At 40.9% G+C, this 25,450-nt stretch overlaps 1 protein-coding gene across 2 annotated transcripts in view; it reads left to right on the top strand.

Annotated features, from left to right (window-relative positions):
• LOC143887631 (RNA-directed DNA methylation 4-like) overlaps positions 1–25,110 on the top strand; it is a 62,428-nt gene extending 37,318 nt beyond the window's left edge. For both annotated transcript variants that reach the window (XM_077391743.1, XM_077391742.1), the window contains exons 9-11: positions 24,217–24,295; positions 24,402–24,472; positions 24,585–25,110. In XM_077391743.1, the coding sequence (XP_077247858.1) occupies positions 24,217–24,295; positions 24,402–24,472; positions 24,585–24,730 (296 nt within the window). In that variant the 3' untranslated portion in view covers positions 24,731–25,110. The remainder of the gene's footprint in view (positions 1–24,216; positions 24,296–24,401; positions 24,473–24,584) is intronic.
• Positions 25,111–25,450: the final 340 nt, after the last annotated feature.

Here is a 25,450-nt window from a genome sequence, read left to right as displayed (position 1 = left end):
TCAGGAAAAAGTGGGTTGGGGGGACAAGCAATTATCCAATGAATATAGAAATTTGAAAAGGCTCCTTATTGAGAAGGAAGAAGATGGAGGGGTGGAAAAGGGAGATTGGTATTGTAACGAGTGCTCTTATCGGAATTTTCAATGGAGGCGTTGCTACTGCTGGGAAAAACAACATAAACAGAAATATGTAGGAAAAGGTTTCCCCACAGGTGCTTGGCAGTGGAAGGAAAAAAGAAAAAGGAGCGAGTCGAAGAGGATCTTTGATGATTGGTGGTGCCCCTCTTGTAGAACCAGGTGTCAGAGATGTTTTTTGGATCCAAAGGATGGGCCTTCTGGAAATAGTTGCCATGATTTGAACTCTGAACCGGGCCCTGCTAGAGATGATCCCTGGCTTGACTCAGGGACAATCTCTACTATCTCTAAGGCTGGCTCTTCGATCCTCTCCATTTCCGGAAGAGAGGTGGAATCAAGACTATTGTCCCTTAGATGCTGTCTGGTCGGAAAAGTTAAAGAGTGGGGATCCTTAGCCACTTCGGCTATTGATAATCTTTATGATCTTTGGCGATGGGCAAAAAAAGTCTGGAACCTCCCCTCCCTCTCATGCCCATGCCTATTATCAATGGACTAAGTTTTATTTATTTTTGAGTTGGAACAAGAAGCCATAGCGATCATGGACAAAGGCAATGAATTGTGCGTAGACAAATTTCATTCCCTTCTCTCTTGGACTAAAGATTTCTCCCCGGGATTGGAGGAAATCTGGGTTAGATATTATGGCATCCCCCTTCATGTATGGGCCGTCTCAACTGCTCAAGCCTTAGATAATCTTTTTGGTCAGGTCTTAGAAGTTAAAATGGAAGTGTATGACATTTGTTTCTACCAAGATCCTGGCTCCGTGGTGGAATTTTTTACCACCCTCCATTCAAATTCAAGTTTATGCACAAATCTATACGATTGGGGTTCAAGGTGGCAAACGGGCCGTGCCGGGCCGGCACGACACGGAAAAATCAGGCCGGGAAGGGCCTGCGGGCCAGGCACGGCACGGAAGGGTTCACAGGCCGTGCCGTGCCGGGCCGATTTTCTCCAAGGCGAGCACGGCCCACGGCCCGCAGCCCGCCGTGCCGTGCTGGCCAGGCCAGGCCGTTCAATCACATATTTCAACCAAAGGACTTAAATATCCAAAAAAGAAAAATTCTTGGATCCTAGCCCTATAATCTATAGTGGAACTGCATACTATGGAAACCTCTATAGATCTGAGGGTTCGGGTCATCCAATGAAAATGATTTTTGGGGTAAATATGTGGCCCATCAAATGGATGGCTTGGATCCATGGTTTTAAATTTCGGCCGAAATCCGAAATTTCGGCCGAAATGTTTCGATTTCGGTGGACACCGAAACCGAAAGAACATTGAATCGGAAAAATACTTTATGTCGCCGAAATTTCGGCCGAAATTTCCGAAATTGCCGAAATTTCCGAAATTTTGGTGGGAAATTGGAATTGCATCGAAATTTGGGGAAATTTCCTGCAAATTCCGTGCAGTGCACCCACATGGTTTCTCTGAGAAAGGCAGAAAAAGGGGTCTGAAGCCCATGTGCAAAGCCATGTGCAAAGCCAAAAAAAGCTCAAAAAATGAGATTGAATGGAATCTTACAGGAATAATCTTCCCTATAAGAAACAAGGTTGTCATCTTCTTTTCCATCATGCAAAATTTCTTCAATTTGTAGCCGCTTGCTTCCTCTCCTCTTCCGATTTCAACTTTCAAGAAAGGTAAGTTGTTAGGGTTTTTTTTCTTCTCTCTGGTTTCAAACCATTGCAAGTTAAAAAAAAGGAAGACAGATTCTCTGTATTGACTTTTGATGAGAAGTTAAAATTTATAAAGTGGCCTCATTTTTACATGGGACAGTCCCCTAACCTGTATTTATCACTTATATTTTACACTAGAGGGGGCTGTGCCAAGTAAAAAAGAGGACCCTAACGTGTATTTTTCACTTATCTTTTACACTAGAGGGGGCTGTGCCAAGTAAAAAAGAGGACCAGGAAATGAAAACCCATTTTTGTTTGGGAAATGTTATCAGCACTACTGTATTTTGATGAGGGGACTCCTCACTTAATTAAAACTTAAAAGTACGGTATGGTGATCCAAACCGTTCATTACATGGGTCACAGCTAAAATAGGTTGCGTCCCAAAAATCATTTCCATTGGTTGATCCTGACCCTCCGATCTGAATGTTAGAGGGTTTCCCTAACCCCTGTAGATCGGAGGCTTTCTGTAACCCCTTATTTTTTTAAGATTTTGTTTTTGTTTAGGAATTTGCTAGCCACCTTCTCTAGGCCACTTTTCCGCTTGTAGCACATCCTTTTGTGCAAAGATTTGGCAGAAGTAGATTTGTGCAAAGGTGGCTAGCAAAAAAATAATATGAAAAGAAATAGTAATCATTACCGATTTTTGCAAAGATTTGACAGAAGTAGTAAGTTTTAAATGGAAAATTACGAAAAAAAGGAAGGAAAGTAGGAAAATTATGAAAAAAATACCTAAAGGCTGTTCTAACATATGACAATTACGGGAAAAAAAGTCAAAATAAATATTTTGCAGGAAATGATATGTTCACCCCCCCTGCGGTACACATTAGCACCACTGTTGGCGTGTATTTTTCACTTATCTTTTACACTAGAGGAGGCTGTGCCAAGTAAAAAAGAGGACCAGGAAATGAAAACCCATTTTTGTTTGGGAAATGTTATCAGCACTACTGTATTTTGATGAGGGGACTCCTCACTTAATTAAAACTTAAAAGTACGGTATGGTGATCCAAACCGTTCATTACATGGGTCACAGCCAAAATGTTGTCCAATTAATGATAAAAGGACAGATGAGTTTGTGCAAATATCAAAGCATGGTTATGCTGTTAACATATCCCACAACCATATGTTGATAATTTCACTAACCCATCTTGTATTTTAGTATGTAAAGTGCTGTCAAAGTTAGTTTTTTTTTTAAATTTAAAACGATAATATTAAGTTAGCATCTTTCATGTGTAAAAAAGTAGGAACATTCTAAACAACATACTCTTTGGCAGATTTTTTCAAGCTGTAAGCCTGTAACTAATTCACCATGCCACGTCATGGTCGAGATGAGGATGAAGTTGCAGACATTGGTTGGCAATATGGGCGGCCTGATGGCGGCAGCACACAAAAGGTTATATGCAATTTTTGTGGGAAGAAAATAGGCGGTGGAGGTATCACAAGATTGAAACATCACTTGATAGGTTAAGGGGGAGATGTGACAGCATGCCTATCTTGCCCTAGAGAGGCCAAGGAGATCATTTCAAAGTCCGTACAGGAGTCCAAAATGGATAAACAAAACAGAGAGAAGAGAAGAGCAGAGTTCATTGATGCTGTGGCGGGAGACTACGGTGGAAATGACAGCGACGACGACGATATTGCATACCCATCTGATATAGAGACAGACATACAAAAGATGCAGTATAAGCGTGCATTGAGAGAGTCCAGGAATGATGAGGACGAGAGGAGGCAGATGAGCCATCTTGCCTCTACCAGGCCGAAATTTGGCCCATCCATACATGAGGGGGGTGGCGGTAGTTCAAAGGGAGAAAGGCCGAAGCAGACGACCTTGACACGTGGGGTTAGCTTAAGGGATCTAGCAAGCATGGACCCGGCTCTATATAGAAAAGGAAAACAGAGAAGTATTAAAAACATGTGGGGGAATGCAAAGGAAGTTGTAGGGCGGGCATATGCAAAATTCGCCTTCCACAACGCCATCCCAGCAAATTCTGCAAATAGCCCATATTTGCAGCACTTTGTAGACGTAGCTGGTCAGTATGGGACAGGTGTGAAAGCCCCCACCTCATATGAAATTATGAACAAATATTTGCCCATGAAGGTTAAAGAACTGAAGGAGTACATCAATGGGTTGAAGAACCAGTGGCCCGAATATGGAGTAACAATAATGTCTGATGGTTGGACTAGTCCCACGAGACAGTCGATCATCAATTTTATGGTATACTGTGACGGTAAGACCGTCTTCCTAAAGAGTATTGAGGCATCTGACGTTGTGAAAGATTATAAGTTCATCTACAAGCATATGGCCGATGTAATAAAAGTGGTTGGGAAGGAGAATGTTGTTCAAATTGTCACTGACAATGGGAGCAACTACAAGAAAGCTGGACAGAAGATTATGTCGAAGTATAAAATATTCTGGACTCCGTGTGCAGCGCACTGTATAGACCTTATGTTGAAAGACATTGGAAAAAAGAAGACGGTGAAGAAGGTAGTTGATGAGGCTAGATCAGTGACTAATTTCTTATACAACCACGGGTATATATTGTCCATCATGAGGAACATGTGTGGAGGAGATTTGGTACGCCCTGGGCTTACTAGGTTTGCCACAAACTACATTGCTCTCTAGAGTATGCTAGACAAGAAGGTTGGGTTAAAGCAGTTATTCTCATCCAATGAGTGGAATGAGTACAAGGAGAGCAGGAGTGTAGCTGGAAAGAGAGCTGAGGAGATCGTCGGTAAACCAAGCTTTTGGGATCAGTGCAGAACTGTAGTTGGCATATTGGAGCCCATTGTAAAGGTATTGAGGATGGTTGATGGGGACAAAAAACTACTATGGGTTCTTTGTATCACGCCATTAGATTGATGAAGGAGGCAATAAAAGCAGTTGCTCCTCGATCCTATCAAGGCTATCATACCATCATCGATAATAGATGGACAAATATGCTCCTCCATCCACTTCATTCGGCTGGTATGATCAAAACAGACAACACCAACATAGTCTTATTATCTCTTATGTCGTGATTTATGATATAGTAATGAATTATTTCTTATTAGCATATTATCTCAATCCAAAGTACCAATACACCCAGCAACTTGCTACTCGCGCCGATCTCATTGAAGATTTACAGATTGTAGTCGCCAAGTTGGAACCGGATGCGAGTGCAGAAGCCACTGCTTTAGGAGAGGTAAACATTGCATTATTTCACTATAAATAGATGAGTATATATTGTAATTTTTAACTAATAGCTATTATTGTTAATTCTATTGTAGATCAAGATGTTTAGGGATGCACTTGGATCCTTTGGACGTCCAGCTGGCATAGCTGGACGACATAAGACACTACCAGGTATAAGCTAAAGCTAGTTAAGTTATTAGTTGTTGATTGAGCGACCAATTAGTTAATCTGTTGTTATTTTGCAGCTGAGTGATGGGTGTTATATGGGGGAGATGCTCCGAACCTGAGAAAGATAGGCATAAAAGTGTTATCTCAGACAGCGTCTTCTTCAGGTTGTGAGAGAAATTGGAGCACTTTCAACCTCATCCACTCTAAAAGGAGGAACAGGCTTGGACATGAAAACTTGCAGAAGCTCGTATATGTCCACTATAACACACGATTGAGGATGAAACACACCTCTATAGAAGAAAACCTGGAGGACTACACCAATCCAATTGATCTCACAGACATCTTCTGTGAAAATGATGAGGATGACCCTCTCTATGAGTGGGTGAAGGAGGTTGGAGAGCCAGTGCTGGATGCACCGGGTGGTAGACCGAATCCTATAATCGCTGAACAGATGCAAGACGATGATGATACATTGCCGCCGGATACAGAGGGCCTCGCTCAACCCATTGCCGTTCCAATACAGGGTACTAGTGACGATGATTTGTCCATAGACTCTCCATCGGATGATGATACAGGTGGGAATGCCGCTGGTGGTGGGGGCAGTGTGGGAGGTGCTAGAACTTCTGGTGGTGGGGGTAGTGTGGGAGGTGATGAGCCTTATAGGCCACTTAGCCCATTCACAGCGGAGCTGAGGTTTGACCACGTTACACAAGATGAGGATCACGGTGCACGACCCCAACCAAGGCAAAGACAAGTATTCCAACGACGACGGAAGTATCATCCCACTGATGAAGAAGATGACTCCTTACATGCGCATTCTCGTTATGGAGTTGATAGTTTGACAGACACATTCGAGAGTTTGAGCGTTGAAGGTGGGATTCCACAGAGTTATGGTTATGGACCGATCGATGCATCTTTCGAGAGTGGATGGGGTTCGACTGCTTCTTATGGGTATGGCTATGGCCATGAGTATGGGTATGGGATGTCATATGATTCACATGCACATGCACATGGCGAGGCATCATCTTCGTTCGAAGCAGCACCGATAGTGCTTGTCCCTACTATGGCGTACCCACGTGTGGGATTGTTGATGCAAGTTGAGCCATATGTCTATCAGTATTATGTCCAGCAATACCAACAGTCATACGTCCTTCACATGTCCTGGCAAGAGTACTACTTATTATTGAAAACCAGATTCGCCAGCAGATGCATCGTGCCTATCATGACCAAGTTCGAGAAAGGGATGATGGATTCGAACCGCCTCGTAACTCAATGTGGTATTGACATCGAGTTGGACTCCTTAGATGGGTGGTTGCCGATTCTACTGTGTTTACATTATGCTCTGTTACATTGTATTTCTTTACTTTATGTTTAGAATTCACTTTATGATTCAAGACATGAGTGATAGCACGAAATTGCCCTGAAAATTGGAATATATGTGCCCCTGTTTTTACCTGGGACAGCTCCATATAGTGTATACGAGTAGCCATAAATACACTAGAGGGGGCTATTCCAAGTAAAACAAGGGCTGCATATATCACTTACCTTGTTTTTTTGGAAGTGACTGACAGATAATTAATTGGGAAACCATCTTTGGTGTAGCTTTATACATGTGGCAGTGATAGTTTCGAGGGTTGTCTTTATTTTTTGCAAGTAGAGAGCAAAAGGTGAAAGTGACACTCTATAAGAATCATAGGAAATCTTCATCCTGCCACATGTCACAGCAATGATGTATTTCACTGTTGGCTTTTTCTCGTAAACACAACAAAAAGTAAGTTGGTGACATTAGCAGTGCATTTATTTATAAATGCAATAACTTATCTTGTCCTTTATAATTTAAGCAGCTGTCAAGGGTTATTAGGGTACCCAAAAAGCATATCATATACTAATTATAAAAGAAAGGACAAGCTGAATTTGTGTAATTAAAGAGAGGGTGCAAAGAAAGTGAAGTGATATTGTCTCCCCTTTTTTACTTGGGACAGCCCCCACTAGTGCATTAGTGGCTACTGTTTTACACTAGCAAGGGTTGTCCCAAGTAAAATGCTAGTAGCCCCACTACTGCATTAATGGCTACTGTTTTAGAATGCTAGTAGCCAACCCGCACTGTGGCATACTCTCATTTAACCGGTCCTGAATGTAATTTTTTTCATTTTTTTTTTTTTAAAAGGGAATTTTTCGGAATTTTTCCTATATTTTACCAAATTTCGGTCCGAAATTTTGGAATTTCGGTTCAAAATTTCAGCCTCATTTAAATGATTTTTCCTAAATTTTACCAAATTTCGGACCGAAATTTCGGATTTTGCCGAAATTTCGGATTTCGGTGGGGTCCGAAATCGGTACCGAAACCGAAATTTAAAACCTTGCTTGGATCATCCTATGGGGTAAGCCTTATACTTTTTGAAAAATACTTTACTTTATGGGCTTACACCATATTACATGTATATCGTGTAAACTTATGAGTTTTATATGGGAAAGTGATATATATATATATATATTACATGTATATCGTGTAAACTTATGAGTTTTATATGGGAAAGTGATATATATATATATATATATATATATATATATATATATATATAGCAGAAGAGAAAAGAAGAGAATTTTTTGAATTTTTTCAAAATTCTATGAGAATTACACATCACTTTTTTTGACTTTTTTTAACAAATGCACCCATTCAACTCACATATTTTCAATCCTAACCCCTCCTTTATTCTTTTTAACAAAGGCACCCATTAAAGCCACATAATTTCAATCTTACCCCCCTCCTTTATGGGTTTTTAATAAAAAAATTTATAGGGTGATCTTAACCATCCGATTTAAGAGGAATCTATAGATTGGAGGGCTAGGATCAGCCTATGGAAATGATTTTACGAGCACCATGTATTGATGTTGTGTTCCATCACATGGACGGTTTGGATCAACCTATGACATGGTCCGTACAGTTCTTTGTCGGCCCGTGCATCGCACGGGGTTTTTTACAAGTGTGTATATATATATATATATATATATATATATATATATATATATATATATATATATATATATCTGTCCCTTTTTTAGTAATTATCTAATGGGAAAGTGATTATCTAATAATTATTTTAATCTAATGTGACAGGTTTACACTAACCCATCCATATCTTAACTAAGGTAGGTGTAGACACCAATGAACCAATATTATAATCACGATGGGTTCACATGGTAATTTCACATTATCATTCTCTTCAATTCAATCTATTCGTAGGCCCACAATTTCAACGTGGCAAACGTGCCGTGGGGCAACCAACTTAGAATGAATACCTTAATTTTGAATAAATTTTTCTTTGAGACCGCCCATCTTTATAAATGTTTTTTAATAGGGTTGCTATAGGAAAATACTAATCACTTTTGGATAAAAAAAACTATGCAATAAACTTGTGCCATGTGTAAAAGGGATGAGAAACATAAGTACTAAAATAACCTTGTAATAAAATTGTTGGAGGGGGTATTTTAGAGATTTTATGGAATATATAAGTTTGTTGGAGGGGGTAGAGATTTTATGAAAATGTATAAGTTTTGGACGAGAATACCCCCCAAACTAGCCGTTTGAAACACCCTTTGGGGGGTATTCTTGGGTTTTTTTAAAAAAAAAACACATTAAAAAAAAAAACACATTGTTTAAAGGGGGCATCCGGGCTCGCGGGCCGTGCCTTATCGGGCCGTGTCGCCCAACCATGCCCGGCACGGCCCGCGACTTCGTGCCGTGCCGGCACGGCACGCATCACTGTAGCTATCCGTGCCGTGCCTCACCGGGCCCGTTTGCCACCTTGAATTGGGGTTGAATCCTTGAGTAGTAGGGGCTCATTATCACTGTCTTTGAATTCAGAACCTGGAAAATATGTGTCGGCTACGGAATGTCCATCCACTCTTCCACCGGAAAATACTGGCCGGGAAACTTCTGGACCACTGGATTCTCACCTCTTGAATTTGAATTTCAAATCCTCTGCAACGTTAGCATGGATTCCTTCCGATGGTACACATTATCGACCCAGTATGGGAAATGGGTTAAAACTAGTGAAACCGCTGGTTAAGAACCATTCCAGGAATGCAAGCCCCTTTTGTAATTGGTCAAAGAAAGGGCGTTTTGCAGGTTTCAGGAAATATTTAGGATTTGATAGACAATGCGTGAAGATCTCCCAGACAAATCGGCCTGGTGCAGACTGTGGGGGAACGTTGCCCAAGATAAAAGAAAAAGTAGGCGGGGCCCCCATGGATTCAATTGGGAAGCCAGCTGTACTTCGACGTGCCCTTGTCTCTTGTGGATTAGGATCCCTTCCTTGGTTGACAGGTCTGATTATTGATAGAAGAGGTTTTTTTAGTCATAATTTTAAAAAGTAGGCTTGTGGCTTTATACTGACAAATGGAAAGGTTTGGGTCCAATGGTTTTTGGTTTAAATGGTAAGGTCTTTTTTGGCGGTGGCCGCTTTTGATACTGAAAGGATTTGCCTTGCTAGGGAAGGAACATAACTTATAATATCTAATCCTATCGAGGAGAAGACGTGGGCCCTTGGATGTGCAGATACGGGGCTTAGTATAGTTAGAGTGGAAGAATAGGTCACTTTCTGTTTGTTCTTCCGCAAGAGTAAAGTCTACCCAACGTGCATGGCTGACCCCTCCTCTTCTTCCTCTGGCCCCCATACCTATAAGAGAATTCGGAGGGAGTCTTCAGGGTATACGAAATGGTTCCAACATCGCCATTCGGTTCGTGGCCTGCGATATAACTTTGCAATAGCTTCGGTGAAAGCTCTGACTATCCCGGAGCAAGTCAAATGGATTATTAAGCGTCAATGGATGTACTTTCAGGAGGATTTTAAGTTTGTTGCGGAAGAATTCTTTCCCCTAACAGGTACTCTCAATATCAAGGAGATTTGTACACTGTTGTACAAACTTCCCTTTTTTCGTCAATGGTTGGAGTACAATGATAACCTTAGGAGGATTGAATGGGAGACAAAACGAACCCTTTATTTTGAGAAGATAGCAGAGCTCATAGCTATCAGGAAGAACCCGGTGGAAGAGGTTCCTTCCCCACAGTTTGCCTCGGAGTTCTGGCCAGAAGACATATAATTGGAATTGGATATTGGGATTTAATGGTGGACCTAACTGACTGCGCACAACAGCCTTGAGTTAAGGACCAGTTGGCCAATTTTGGTATCTTGATAGAGGTTCTCTGTGTTTTGGAACCGAATATAAGAATGGAGGAGGAAAAAGTAATAGGTAAAAATATATACTTTTCTTAAGTAACCTTCTGAATGATACATTTTAGGGAGAAAGGTAGGCAGGCTGGGATGCCCTGGAGGATGTTCAAGGAGTAGAGGAGATACATGATTGTTTTTTGGGTTGTCTCAAATGTGTAGTATCGCTGGCCCCTAGTTTCTTGGCAATTTTGGGTCTGTCTTGAATTACCTATACAGATACTATGTAATGTGTCTAAGGACTTCTTGTCCCCACTGTATTCTTCATAGTATGAATATATAGGGCTGCAACAGGGTCGGGTTGGGTCGGGTTTTTCAAAACCCAAGCCCAACCCTGGAACCCATTATCTCGGCCCTGACCTGCCCTGACCCTGAGTCAGGGCCGAAAAACCTCAACCCATTGCCCGCCCTACAAGGCTCAGTGCTGGCCCTGGCTCGCCCTGATTGGCCCTGATTTGGCAGGGCCGGGCCGGCCCTAATTGACCCTAGTGCAAATACCTGTTAAGAGTGCCAAAAATAAAGCAACCACTTATCATGTAGAACAAAATGATCAATAAACAGAGAAAGGGAACACAATAAGACAATATGAATTCAACAACATGACGGGCGACAGAGACAATTAATAATAATAATCTAAAGAAACATCAATCCAAGATAATAGAAAACATTAGCAAAAGAAACATGCATAGATGGTTCAATTCTATAATATAAAACTTAGGGTCGGGCTGGGTCAGGTACTCAAGGCATTAACCCAGAACCCGACCCGACCTGAGTCGTCTAAAAAAATGAACCCTGACCCGCCCTCAGGGTTGGAAAATCCAGTCCTGACCCTGTTCGGGCTCAGGGAGGGTCAGGGCAGACAGGGCCAAACTTGCACCCCTATGAATATATATGCGCTTTTCAAAAAAAAAAAAAAAATTTATCCAATGAAGTCATGTCATTCCAAATGTTTAAATAGGTACCCCCTCACAAAAAAAAGAAAATTTTGTTAACTTATCGGCTAAATTATTCCCTTCGCAATATATGTGAGAACATAGGCACTAGTCATTCTAAAAGTAATATCATGCATTTCTAAAAAGTCCTGAATTTTCATGGCAGATGGGCAGCCTATCATACAACTGAATAACATTAGGTGTGTGGCCTTTGATTCATAGCTTTTGAGCATTGCCTTGCTTAATTAGTTTTATCTAATCTAGGCAGCCATGACATCTCTGCTTCTATAGCATGAGTCTCGCCACAGAGACTTGCTAAGGCCAAAATGATATTACCATTAGCATATGTGAAGGCAACCCGTTCTCCTAACTTCAATAGCATTGACAATATTCAGTTTACTACCATCAAAGATAGGCTTGAGCCATCCCTTGGGAGGGCGGTCCAAAAATTGGGAGGTCAGGAAAAAGTGGGGTGGGGGGACAAACAATTATCCAATTGGTAAATATATCTTGAAGGTTAATATCCGGAAAGTACTAGTGTTAGGTGCACATTTCGAGACCTTAGATCACTATCCAAGTTTTTTTAGAAATTTCACTAAAGATGTGCTTGTTTCTTTCCTTCTACATTAGGCATTTGCATGATGGGAAGAGAATTTTTATAATAATTGGAGTCTCTTATTAACAACATGGGAGCCCCCACCAAGGTTTCAGTTTTATGTTTCGGTATGCATTTCAGTCATTGTGGAAATGGAAACATGTCAGTTATGGATGGAAATTTTGGTGGAATTCATGTAAAATTATGGCAACATTTGGAAACATATGAAAAAGTTGGACATTTAAGATGAAGCTCTAGGAAGTGCTAGAATAAACACACAATACGCACTAAAAAACCATCACATAAGCCAAAAATCACCCATAACGATTTAACAGCATCGAACACCGAATGATATGCGTTGTTGTGCATGTGTCCGAAAATTACATGTAACTTATATAAATATATATTCATAATACATACACTGCATTTCTCATGCAATTCATATAAATATAATTATGTAACACATATTAATATAGTATACCACTAATACACAATATGGTTTTAGTCAATTTCGGTATGCATTTCGGTGAGGATGGTACTGGAAACATTTCAGCTGTTTTCTGTCAGTATTGGTTGAAATAAAACTATGAGCCCCACTAATGCCAAAATTCTTAATGGACTCAAAAAGATCAGCCACCGAGTAGATTTGAAAAAAGCCAAAGAAAAAATTCAATATGTGGAAAGACCATGGGCTCCACATGAAGATTTGAATCAATGATTCTTTGGTAATTCGTGAAGTTTTGAATTTCGGCCAAATTTCGGTTTCGGTTTCGGATTTTGGACGAAATTTAAAACCACGGTTATAACAAAGAATTGAAATTTCGGTTTCGGTTTCACCCTCAACCGAAAATGAAATTTTGGTGGCAATTTCGATTTTGGTGGAAACTTCGGTGAAAATCTTATTATTTCTGCTGAAATTTTTAAATTTCGGTTTCGGTTTCAAATTTCGGCCTCAACCGAAATCCATCAAAATTTCGAGTATTTCAGCCGAAATTTAAAATTATGGTTATAACTAACATGGCGATGAACCAGTTGTGATTTTGAGACCACCTGCAGCTTAACATGTAGAGGATTCCACAAATCCAAATATGACCATAATGGTGACAAGATGAAAATTCATAGGAACATATCATCTCGAGGGAGATTTTTGGAGAAGACACTATGTCACTAAGGGCATAATTGTAATTTGAATGTCAATATGTACATTTTTGTAATTTTGTACATCACTACAAATGGAATACAAGTCAAACCACATGATGTGTTTCACCTCTCCTGCTCTATCCCTTCTCCTTTTACATCCTTCTTCACCTTCAAATTCTTTCCATCTCAATTGGTGAAGTCTTATTTATTTGGGTGGGAGATGTGCTTATGATTAATAAGGGGAAATTTTGAAAAGCTACTTGGTTATCTAGGAATGAGTTCTATTGAAGCCAAACCAAGTGCTCTTGGCCTTTGTATCGCCACCAAGGAGCTTGGAGGGCGGTTATGGGTAGAGGGAGATCCTTCTTATATGATATCTTGGGAAAATTTGTTGTATCATGACCCTGTGAAAACTCCCATACTGTGAATATGGTTCGTAGCCTTTGTAAAAGGAATGGTTCGTTCATCTTTGCATTTGGAACAGAAACTAACCAGGTGTTGATGCTTTGGTTATGTAGGGTGTAAACAGAACTTTTTGGGTCCGTTTCTATCCTCCTGTAATTTTTTTCCTTTCACCAACTTGTTCTTTTATTTATTATTGCAAAACAAAAGAAGTGATGTGATACCAAACTGATTTAGGCCAAGAAAGAGAAATAGAAGAAAGAGGAAGAGGAAGAGAAGAAGAACATAGGAGAAAGAGGGGAATGAGGAAGAAGAAGAAATCTGGGAGAAATTAGGGGAGAAATCTTTTTTTTTTTTTGAAAATTGCTAATAATATAGTTAGTCTCCTGCACCATCTGCACGCGTATTAGGAGAGAAATCTTAACCAATCTTTATTCATCAAAAACTAATAATCTCTAATATATGAGGCTTATGCATAGGCAATTGAAATAAAATTCCATGGAAAACATAAATTCCCTAACTCTAAATAACATGAAAAATAAAATCCCTAAAAACTAAAAACATGGAAATAAAAATTATAGAATACAATTAAAAAAATCCTAGAATAGTACATATTTTTCAGTTTCTAGGATTTTTATTTCCATGATATTTAGTTTTAGGGCTTTTATTTTTCATGTTATTTAGAGTTAGGGAATTTATTTTTTTTCCATGGAATTTTATTTCCTGTATACAGACCTCATGTATTAGGGATTATTAGTTGTTTTTAATGAATTGAAGTAATTACAGATTTTCTCCTCTTATTTCTTGTCTTACCTCATCTTTCTCCTATTCTCTTCTTCTATTCTTCTTCCTCCTCCTTCCCCTCTTCCTCCTCTATTCTTCCTCTTCTCTTATTCTTTTCTTCTCTTTCTTCTATTTCTCTTTTTGGGCCTACATCAGTTTGGCATCAGAGCTTTTCCCCATGCAATCCTGTATCAAATTGGTATCAGAGTGAAGAATCCACAGCAGTGTTCAACCTCCCATCTGCCCACACATCGATAGACCCAAACCCTAAGCTCATCACCACCATCAAACACCATTGGAGGGTTAGTCCAACACCAGATTTCTCTCCGGTGGCACTCAAGAAAGCTCACCAAGAAGCCTAGGAATTAGTCCCAACAGCCACCTTCTATCCATATTCTCTTCCCACACCTCGCTGCCCTACTATTGGACCAAAAATCCAGTTGACCGCACTCTCCTCTCTCCGGCTAGCACCTGTCGTAAGGAAGGACACTCACGCTCATTTCCTTCTTGAAATTTCTCAAGAAAGGAAACTACAGACTATCATAGTTGCTATTGTCGTGTGAAACGAGAAAAAGGGAAAGAGTCCATCTCAAAGAAGCAACCGAGAAGTATATAGAAAGGTAAGGATTATCTTACGTATTCGTACCTATTTTGTAGGTAGTGACTGTGCACTTGCATTCAAACTAATAAAAGGAGAGTGAAAGACTTATCTGTACCCTGTACCCTGCTGGAAAAGGGAAAAGCAAATAAAAAAAACCAAGTTGCCCCAAGGTAGGTTACCATATCGTACATGGTAATTACACTTGGTCAACATCAACTTTCCTATCAGCTGTCGAGAATAAAAGATTTCTCTCTCTTCACCTGGGTCACTGCTGCTTGGAATTTGGCATCGCCGTTAACACGAGACTTGATCAATACGACTTAAAGAGTCTATCCAACCCATTCTCTGCAGCCAGCAGCGAGCGCAAGCACTACTTCAAGCAACTTCCACCATCTGTCCGTTTTGATCTGACCGTCGATCCAGGCCATCAAGAAGTCCAAATTCAAGATCCGAGAAAGGCATTGCGTTCCATTCTACATGACAGACGGTTGATTTTATTTTTCGACACCGATTCCAATGGCTCCACCAGGTGTTCCATATTTTGATGGGCATGACGATCAATATTTTACTGCACCACGTGTTCCATAATTTTATGGTTATGATAATTGCTACTATCCCTATAGAGATTCTAAGGATGCTTATCTACAACGGATCAAAACACATGATGCATAACTACTATCAATATGATCCTCAGCTAACCATTGTCGAGTCAAGGATACAATATATAGCGATGCCAGGTTGAGATGGGGATTCTTCGTGCTAGAGCGCGCTGACTTGGGCAAGCCACCATCCTGTCTATGGGAAGAGGTTCGTTATGAGGATTTATGCATATCAGTATGAATAGAGATTGAAACGTGACTGAGCAGCATATAAACAAAGATTGATGCGAGAAGAAGCCGCTTGACGTGAACAAGTAGCCGAAGTTCAAGCAATATTGGAAAACCTAATGCTTGACTTGAACGAGATGAAGCTAAGTACGAAGGAAGTTGCTAACACTATTGAGGAGTCGAATGATGATATTGATTCCATTGTTTATGAGACCGTTATCGACGTTGAGCCCGAGCCTATGTCAGACCTTGATCAGTTAGACACAGAGCTAGACACGTATACTGTTAGTGGTCCGACAGATGGTAGTTGATGAGGCTGACGTCGATGAGGATGATGATTTAGAGAGGCCAATTGTCGAGCATGTAGAGAGCGAGTTTGACACTTCCACAGTCGAGGCAGATATTGTGGCAGAGCCATGCGAGGCCGATCCATTGACATAGTCGACTGAGCTCAGCCATTACATGAGAGGGATGATCGAGAGCATATTATGGAGGATTGCCCTATCTTTGAGCCGATAGAGCATATTGTCGAGCTTTGTGCTGACACCGAGGAGCTTGTTACAAAAATTGATCAAGAGGTGTTAGCATTTCCAAAGATTGATTCAGTTTGTCTAGTTGAGATTACAACGAAGAATAATATTGAGAAGTTTTGCCAAGGTTTGCTAGAGAACGCCGTTACACTACCCATAGCTATTACACCGATCCGAGAGTAGTACGTTGCTATTTTCCAAACTAGTTTACTTCTGTGGCACGATTTGTGTTCATATGATTCTATATGGGCGATTTCTTCCCTATAGCTCCGCCATAATTTCAGACTACTCTCATGGGTTATACATGAGCGATTTTGATGGGTTACAACTGCTATTACTCGAGTTGATAGTCTAAATATTTGATCTAGGCAAAATTGGGGGGATAACATGAGACGACTGGGGGATTGGTCTTGCTCATCTTGTGGTTACTGTAATTTTAAATTGAGAAGTAAATGCCGATGATGCGAGGAGAAGGGAGGAGGAAAAGAAAGAAAGAGAAAGTAGAAAGAATCAAAGTGAAATCGTGGTGGCTACAAGAGGACTGGTACTGCTCATCCTACAATTACTTAAATTTTAAATGGCGGGGTAGATGTCGTTAGTGTCACCTGGATAAAGAGCGAAGTTCTCAACCTCCTGGAGAGTCCTCAAACCCAGCGGATTCAGGTACCGTGGCCCAGGAGGGAGAATGTTGGCCTGATTCCGGACTGATTACCTCTTTTGTTGAAGGAGGGATACCATCCTTGTCCATCTCGGGCCCGGAGGTGGAAACGAGATTTAATATCCTAAGTGCATGTTTGGTAGGAAAAAGAAAAATTTTATCTGGATCCATTCAGGATATCAGGCTGTGGGTGAAAATCTATTGGGACATCCCTACCCTCCCTTGTCCTTCTCTTCTATCAAAGGATGAAGTTTTATTTATGTTTGACTCGGTGGAGATGGCATTCGGAGTTCTGGCTAAGCAAGAGGCTTACGAATGCATCCTACTTTCCCTCTCCACATGTAATCAAGACTATGTCCAGGGATCCGAGGTGCTGTGGGTCAATATATATGGCATCCCTCTGCAAGTTTGGGCTACCTCAACAGTTGAAGGCTTGGGAAACCTTTTTGGACCGCTCTTGGAGGTGAAAATGGAAGGTAACCACAAACAATGTATGAGTTTTGTATCGGTCAAAATCTTTACACCTAGATGGAAGTTGAGCTATCCCTTCGTCAATCTATGGGTTTCTGGTCAATGTTACACTGTGGGTATCCTAATTCATGAGTCAAAGAGACCTCATTTGATTTCTGAGGCCGATCCTTGTGAGCCTTGTGAATCTTCCCCTGCTCCGGGACCCTTCCTACCTCCGGCAAAGCCTGCGCTGAAGCTTGAGCTGGAGATCTCGGGCGGCCCGACAGTGGTCCAGGCTACGAACTGCCCGGAACCCATTAGGAAAATCCAGTTCAGGAGAACCTTCGACTCGTCGGAGTCTGGCCCCTGTTTTCAAAATTCAAATCATCTGGAGCATGGGCGGGAAAAGTGCAGGGTACTCCTTCCAAAAATGTGCCTTCCTGTTCACCTTTGACCGATTGGGGCTGGCAGGGAGAAACCTTAGATATCAAAAAGGTATTTTTGGCCTACCTTGTTATCGAGGCTTGACACCTAAGGCCTGTACCGTCTTTGGGTGAAGATCTTGGACTTCCTCTAGCTTCTGACATGGTTGAGCTAGATGGCGTGTGGTTTTGGCTTTTTACAGAAGAGGAAGAAAAATTGGAAATATCTGTCAGCTGAGGATCTTAGTACTATAAAGGCTCTTGTATTGGAATTATAACTCAAATCTCTTCCGAAAAATGAAGAAGCTTTTTTGAGATGGGACGGTGTGAATGATTATTTTGGCTACATAAATGTTTTTTTGGGTAATTGGATAGGGTGAGTGACGACCACTCTAAAGTTTAATTATATCAGGTGCACCTAGAATAAGCTAATGGGGGTGTGGAGGGACACCTGGCCTCTAGATTTTTGCTAGGGTCATCGGGAAGCAGTCATGAAGCGAATAGATGAAAGGAAATACTTCCGTCTGCCTTTTGGCATTCTTATCAAAGAGGAAAAAAAAGTGTAAAAAGAGAAGCTAGAACATTCAGAAATGGAAAATCTGAGTGAATCATCCCAGGTTCAATCTAGGAAGCGCCCTTTTGACGTTGTAGAAATGGAAGAAACTTCAAGTAGATTGCGGGCCTTAGTATACAATGAAGAACTGGCCTCCAAGGTACTTCCAACTTCAAGAGAAAAGATTAAAACCTTTTTGAAAAGTCAATGGAAATTTTTTAAGGAGGCAGCCAACAATCGACCAGAGACATTCTATAACCTTACAGGTACTTACAATGTAAACGAAACCCATTCGCCGATGCACAAGAACCCTTTTTCACTAAGTTCTTGGAAGATGAGAAGAAATAAAGACTTCTTCGATGGGAAGAAGATAAGGCATCAGGGGTTAAGAGGGTGGAAGATCTTCTTAGACGGAAAAAGAACCTAGGGGAAAAAACTCCGTATGAGGAGTCTTTTGAGACTGAGTAGCTTCTCTTGGAGTTAGAAAAATGTTCATATTAAAAAAGTAAGTCCCTTCACTTTTTGGTGGGGTAATGAGAGCTCCAATCCAATGAAGTTCTGAGTAGATATGGCTTTGTTTGTTGTTTTAATTATTAAGTAGAGTGAGGAAGGAAAAAGGGATGTTCAGAGGGAAGTCGGGTATTGTGGAATCCATGACGATTGGTGGTTGTAGTTCTGTTGGTCAGTGTTAAGGTGATATCTTAGAACGGTAACTTGGAAAGATAGTAGTGGTATCTGTCCCATATAAGGTCAGATTTCAGTGCTCGTAAAGTAATGTGGTGGTGTTGCTGATAAAGAAGTACTGCAGTCTTTTTGGAGGTGTAGGAAGAAAGGGCCCACGGTAACTTGGATATAGGTGGAATGATTGTAGTTCTGGAATCTGGCAGGGCATGGTCGGGTAAAGCTTCTCTTGTATTATTTGTGGTATAAGGCATGACTATTGAACGGTGTAGGAAGAAAGGGCCCACATTTTGCTGTTGTTGTTGTCGTCCAGCCATCTGGTTCAGGGTATGCCCTAGTCACCCTTCTTTGATATTACGTAATGCCAGGAGGGACTCCTGGTCCCCAATGTAATTACCTTAGTATCAATGAAAATATGTCATCTTTCAAAAAAAAATATTTGATCTAGACGGACTAGAACTCCAGGGCGAGTTGTTTTCTATGGGAGAATGATACAGATTGTAGGACAGTAAGAGGCATATTTTCCACATTAGGACTTTTAGGGAATTTTTTTTTTTGATGACGTAGGATGTCCCCACCCCCTTCGGGAGTAGGACTAGTCCCTACGGATACACGCAACAACCCACTCACCACGTGTAACTTTTAGGGATTTATTTCCATGTTATTTAGTTTCTAAGATTTTTATTTCCTTGATATTTAGTTTTAGGGCTTTTATTTTCCATGTGATTTAGAGTTAGGAAATTTATTTATTTTCCATAGAATTTTCTTGCCTATATACAGGCCTCACGTATTAGGTGTTATTAGTTTTTTTTTAATGAATTGTAGTCATTACAGATTTCCCCCTCTAATTTCTTGTCTTCTCTCTTCTTTCTCCTATTCTCTTCTTCTATTCTTCCGCATCCTCCTCCTTCCCCTCTTTCTCCTCCGATCTTCTTCTTGTGTTATTCTTCGCTTCTCTTTCTCCTCTTTCTTTTATTTCTCTTTCTGGGCCTACATAATGATGACTGTGTTGAAATTCATCATCAGTAAATTTTGTGACATGCCAGGTCCCCTTAGTGCCTCCCGGTGAACACAAGATAGGTTAGGCTTTAAGTATTGACTTCTGGAACATGCTTTCAAAGATGCATATTTTACTAAAAGGGAAGTGATATATCCGCCCCTTTTGATTGCTAGGGACACGCAGCAGCAGTGTAAGTGGCAATCAGCCCCATTGAATCCTTCTGACATGAAGTACATCAGCCCCTCTGCAGTCACTGATGCACTGCTGCTGGGTGTCCCTAGTAATCAAAAGGGGCGGATATATCACTAACCTTTTAAATTTATAATCCCATGCCAAAAGCTACAGTTGGCGAGGCATGGCTAATTAAGCTTTAGAAGAGGTCCAAAACACATCTCGATCATGGGAACAGCATAACTCAGAAAGGGAATAAGCGAGTTGCCAAAGCAGGTTTTGGTCAAATAGAGAAGCCGCATGAGTAAATGAGTGGAGGGGCTGTTGTCAGTTTCACTGAGGAGAATATACTGTTATAAGTAACCCGATTTTCTAATAGTTTCATCAACTAAAACTAACCAGTTTGAAGTGGTATATATATTGATGATTCCACCACATTAAGAAGAATGTGTCAAATGAGGGTGAGAGAAGAATAAATGTGTCAAATGAGGGATTTAGCTCAAAAGAAATCAGTTGAGCTGCTGAAGAAAAAGTATGCAGAAGAGGGGGCTAGGGATAAATTGAGAAGATGGTCGGGGGACTGGTCTTGCCTCTTCTGCAGCTACTGTAACTTCAATTGGCGGAATAATTGCAAACGGTGCCAGCAAAAGAAAATGAAACCGCTTCCTCCAACTGTTTCCTTACATGAGAGAAGCCATTCAGAATCATATGTAGGGGGGGTGGGGGGTGGGCAGATCTTAAATGGGGAGTTAAGAACAGGAAGGCGACTTGGGGACTGGTTTTGCCCCTCCTGTGATTACTTCAACTTCAAGTGCTGGGATAAATGCTGTTGGTACCGGTAGGATAGAAGCTCTCCAAATTTGGTAACCCATGTTAGCCCAACAACCTCACTGGAGGTTGATAATATTGAGGAGGGAGGGGAGATCTTAAATGGGGAGTTAAGAACAGGAAGGCGACTTGGGGACTGGTTTTCCCCCTCCTGTGATTACTTCAACTTCAAGTGGCAGGATAAATGCCATTGGTGCCGGCAGGATAGAAGCTCTCCAAATTTGGTAACCTGTGTTAGCCCAACAACCTCACTGGAGGTTGATAATAGTGAGGGCGAGCAATGGTCTGACAGTGGTAAAATCTCTTCACATGCGGAGGGAGGGCTTTCAACATTATCCATCTCGGGTAAGGAAGTGGAAGTGCTATGGATACCCTAAAGGCTTGTTTGATAGGGAGAAAGAGAGATAACAATGGGACCCTAGAGGACCTTTGGCTTTGGGCACAAAAGTTTTGGGATATCCCATCCCTCCATTGCCCCTGAATCATAGCGAAGAACAAGTTCCTTTTTATGTTTGAATCAGAGAAGCAAGCCTTAAAGATCCTCACCAAGGGACCTGAGACGTGGGGAAATCAATTGCTCTCTCTCTCTCACCTTGGAATAGGGATTTTATTCAAGGTGCGGAAGCTCTCTTGGTTAACTTCTATGCCATTCCATTACATGCATGGGCCATTTCAACCGTGGAAGCTCTAGGGAGCCTTTTTGGTAAGGTCCTGGAGACGAAGATGGAAGGCAACCACCAACATTGTATGATTTTTGTATCGGCCAAAATCCTAGCCCCCCGATGGAAGTTATCTGGTACTTTTGTTAAAATCCGGATCTCAGACCATTATTATGCCATCGGAATTGAAATTCAAGAGAAAATTGGGGAGTGCTCAACTAATTACGAGCCCTCCACTACCCTAAGTTCGAAGGGGCAGCTGCTTTCATTGGTCGAAGCTACTCTGGATCTCGCTGGTTTGGGCAGTTTGGCATTGCCCACTTTTTGAAGGTCTCCTGGACTTGCAGGGCTGACTCTGTGAACCCTTGGGGCCCACTCTTTTGAATTCAAATTTTAATTCTGACCAATCAAATTCTAAAGGTGCACTGCTCAAGAATAGGCTTGTGAGAGGTGCGTTGGGATATGTGAACAAAAATTTTGGTCAAACTTGCCCGTTACATGCTGGGTCCGGCTCTAAGACAAATGACCTTTCTGCCCTTAAAAGAAAACCTGGACGGATGGATCCTCCCACCAAGAAGAGGACCTTGGTTGGTCAAATTCCATAATCTAGGAATATTCTGGAATCTCTTAAACCTAGGGCTTCTGGTTTGAGCCCCTTTGGATTAAAAATCAAAGCCCGGAAGGCTAGATCTAAAGGAAAGTTTTTTTAAAGGAAACTGGAGAAACCGAGAAACCCTCAGAATCTATTCCAGTAGGGATAAAGGAGAAATCTTCTGGCCAGATTTCAAAATTTCACAAACCATTTTCCCATCTGCCCAGGGTATGTACTGCCTATGAATAAGTAATTAATGGCCTTCCCCCTGCTTCTGTCCCAGATGAAGCTAGTGGGCCTGGGGGAGCGGGCCCCCCCAGTTGATAGTATTATAACTGGAATCTGGATTAAAGATGTTTTAAGCGTACCGTAGAAGTTTCCTTAGTATCATTACTTTTTGGGTTTTGGGGAGAGGGTTGTAATCATTAATTATCTAACATTCGCTTTTGGTGTGAAAAGTAGCATCCTGCCTGTCAAGACTAGGTTATCACTATTCAATTTGCCTTCGCGTGTTGAGTATAATACTTTATCACCAAGGAGAGGGAAGTTGTAAAGGTTATGGTATTGGGTTAGAGGATATGAATTTGGTGGCTATACAAGTCCCGTATTTTGAAGGGAAGTCTTCATACGTGATAGTGGATAAGGGGGGCGGTCATTGGTCATCCACCACATTTAGGTGGTGACCCTCATATAAAGGGGCAAGGGGAGACCATTGGAATCCCTCTGGAGATTTGGATGATTTGCTCTCATCTTCAGACAAGCAGGAATGGAAAAACAAAGTAATACGCAGCATGACTCACCTTCACTTCCCTCATGTTCCGGGGGTTGGAAAAGGAAGGTGTTCATGGAGATTTTGGTCTTGGAAAAGATTCTCTATAGGATGAAATCGATGATTTATGATGAAGAGAGGGCCTCCATAAACGACCCGCACATAAAGAGGTCTCGGGAGACCTCTTTTAGAAAGCAATGGAAATTATTTAAGGAGGCTCAAGATTGTCCTTGGACATTCCATAGGCTCTGTGGGACAGCTACGGTTAAGGATACCCACTCGCCTATGCAAAAACACCCTTTCTTCAAATTAATCCTGACCGATGAAAGGACTTCGAGGAAACGACAATGGGAAGCTAACAAGCCTGTCGGTATCCGGCTGGTGGAAGAAAGGATTGCCAGGAGAAAGAATCCTGGATTTTTGGAAATGAATCCGGAGGATCTTTTCACAGACATGCCGGACTATCAAATCCAGCACCTTCTGGGTGAGTTGGAGAAGTGCTCTTCCTAAGTGAGCAATTCCTTTCTTAGGTGCTCCCTGGAATTTTTGTGGAAGGAGGATGGTCTTCATAACTTTCCGGATATTCTAGAATATAGGAGCTTTTTGGTGGTCTCTTTACAAATGGCGTTAGAGGTAGTATGGTCGGAATGGGGATGGGTATGCAACAAAGGAATTTTTTTAGGAACCTGGTGTCACTTCCTAGGTTATCTTTGTTTGTTTTTTCTGGGACTCCTGGTCCCATTTCGCTGTATATATGCTTGAAATCTAAATACAATTAGTCAACTTTCAAAAAAAAAAAAGTGTATATATATTTCCTCTGAGAGCTGTCACAATCTGCATGTGAATATTGTTACAAGTTTGGGCCATCGTCCAATGAACTTTGATTTGCCATATCCATAGTACCTGTGCTTGACCCTTTGAATATTGACAACTCAACATTCTCATATTTGTATTATGGAGGCCAATTGTATTTGAATTACTGAATAATGTCAAACTTGGAAGAAAATCATTCCTTTAGCATCCTATATTTCATTTCTACTACTTGATCTTCATCAGATAAATATGCACAATTTGACTCTGCATATAGAAAAGCAACTATGATGTAATGATATAGTAGCATTTTCGGTGTCTTACTTGGATACATATTTTACGTGTTTTTTTTTTTTGTTCTGTTCGCATGTTTCTTGAATAACTTATCCTTTCACTCTCTTCTCTACAAATGGTGCTTAATGGTTTGTGTCTGAGCGTTTGACAGATAACTATGTTTATGACTTGTACGCTATTGGGGATGATTTGAGTAGAACAGAAGAAGAAGATTTAACCATGTATCCACTGTAAGCATTTTAGATTACCTGTCTCCAGCGTCCTTGGTCTTTTTGTCTTATTGGATCTTGAAATGGATCACAATTGGAGATGATAATGATATTCAAATTGTGTTAGGGTGCAAGTAGATGATGATGATTATTATGATGGCCCAACTCAATCTGAGTATGAATCCGATGATTCGAATGGTATCTCTTCTTTCTTCTATATTGTTTCAAGATAAATTGACAATAGATTTGAAAAAAAAAGAAGATAAATTGAAAATGACGTTATCTAATCTTGGTACTGTTTGGGATACAGCTGAAGATAATCCAATGAATGATTATCCTGATGAAGAGTCATCTGATGATGAGGAACGTGGGAGTAGAAGCTCCTATGACCAATCAGATGATGCAGAATCTGAATATGAAGAAGAGGTTGTTGATGAAGATGATGAAGATTCCTGAAATGGGAACATCGTTGATGACTTTAAATGGAATCTCCATCGCTTTGGATAGAGAATCGATCCAACGGCCGAAGCCACTTTTGATCCGTATGTCGCCGATTGCTTTCTCCTCTTCTCAAGTTATCAGTTGTTAATTCTAGCTCGTTCTCTTGGCTTTCGGGGTTCAATCTACCAGAGGTTGATGAGTTTTAGCTGTCACTTTGTTTTTGTATTTTATCTTAGCAAAGCATGCCGAAGAGAACTGTTTTTGTATTTTATCTTAGCAAAGCATGCCGAAGAGAACTGTGTTCTTGTTTCAGAAGAATTTATGATCTATCAAGTTTTGGACCCTTCTCTGTGAATATTATTTCTCAATATTTTAAATTTAAATCAATTCAAATTCTTTCTTTTGCCCAATTATCAATTAGTACATCTGGCTGAGTTTTTATATGATGAAAGGCCGTATAGACTTATAGTCCATTATTTTTCAAAAAGTACTGTATGGCCCACACCATAGGATGATCCAAACCGTCCATAAGATGGGACACAACCTAAATAGGTTGTGCCCCAAAAATCATTTGCATAGGTTGATCCTAGCCCTCCTATCTATTGAGGGACTGGACATTAGAAGGTTGATCCTAACCCTTTATAGATTGGAGGGGGACTGCATATTAGAGGGTTGACCCTAACCCTCTATAGATCGGAGGGTTGATCCTAACCCTCTATAGATCGGAGGGTTAGG

Source organism: Tasmannia lanceolata, unplaced genomic scaffold, assembly GCF_043159265.1.
Source record: "Tasmannia lanceolata isolate RefF3 unplaced genomic scaffold, GAP_Taslan_0.1 ptg000012l, whole genome shotgun sequence".
NCBI lineage: Eukaryota > Viridiplantae > Streptophyta > Magnoliopsida > Canellales > Winteraceae > Tasmannia > Tasmannia lanceolata.
The sequence above is the reverse complement of the archived record's forward strand: the minus strand, read 5'-3'. Positions and strand labels throughout refer to the sequence as shown.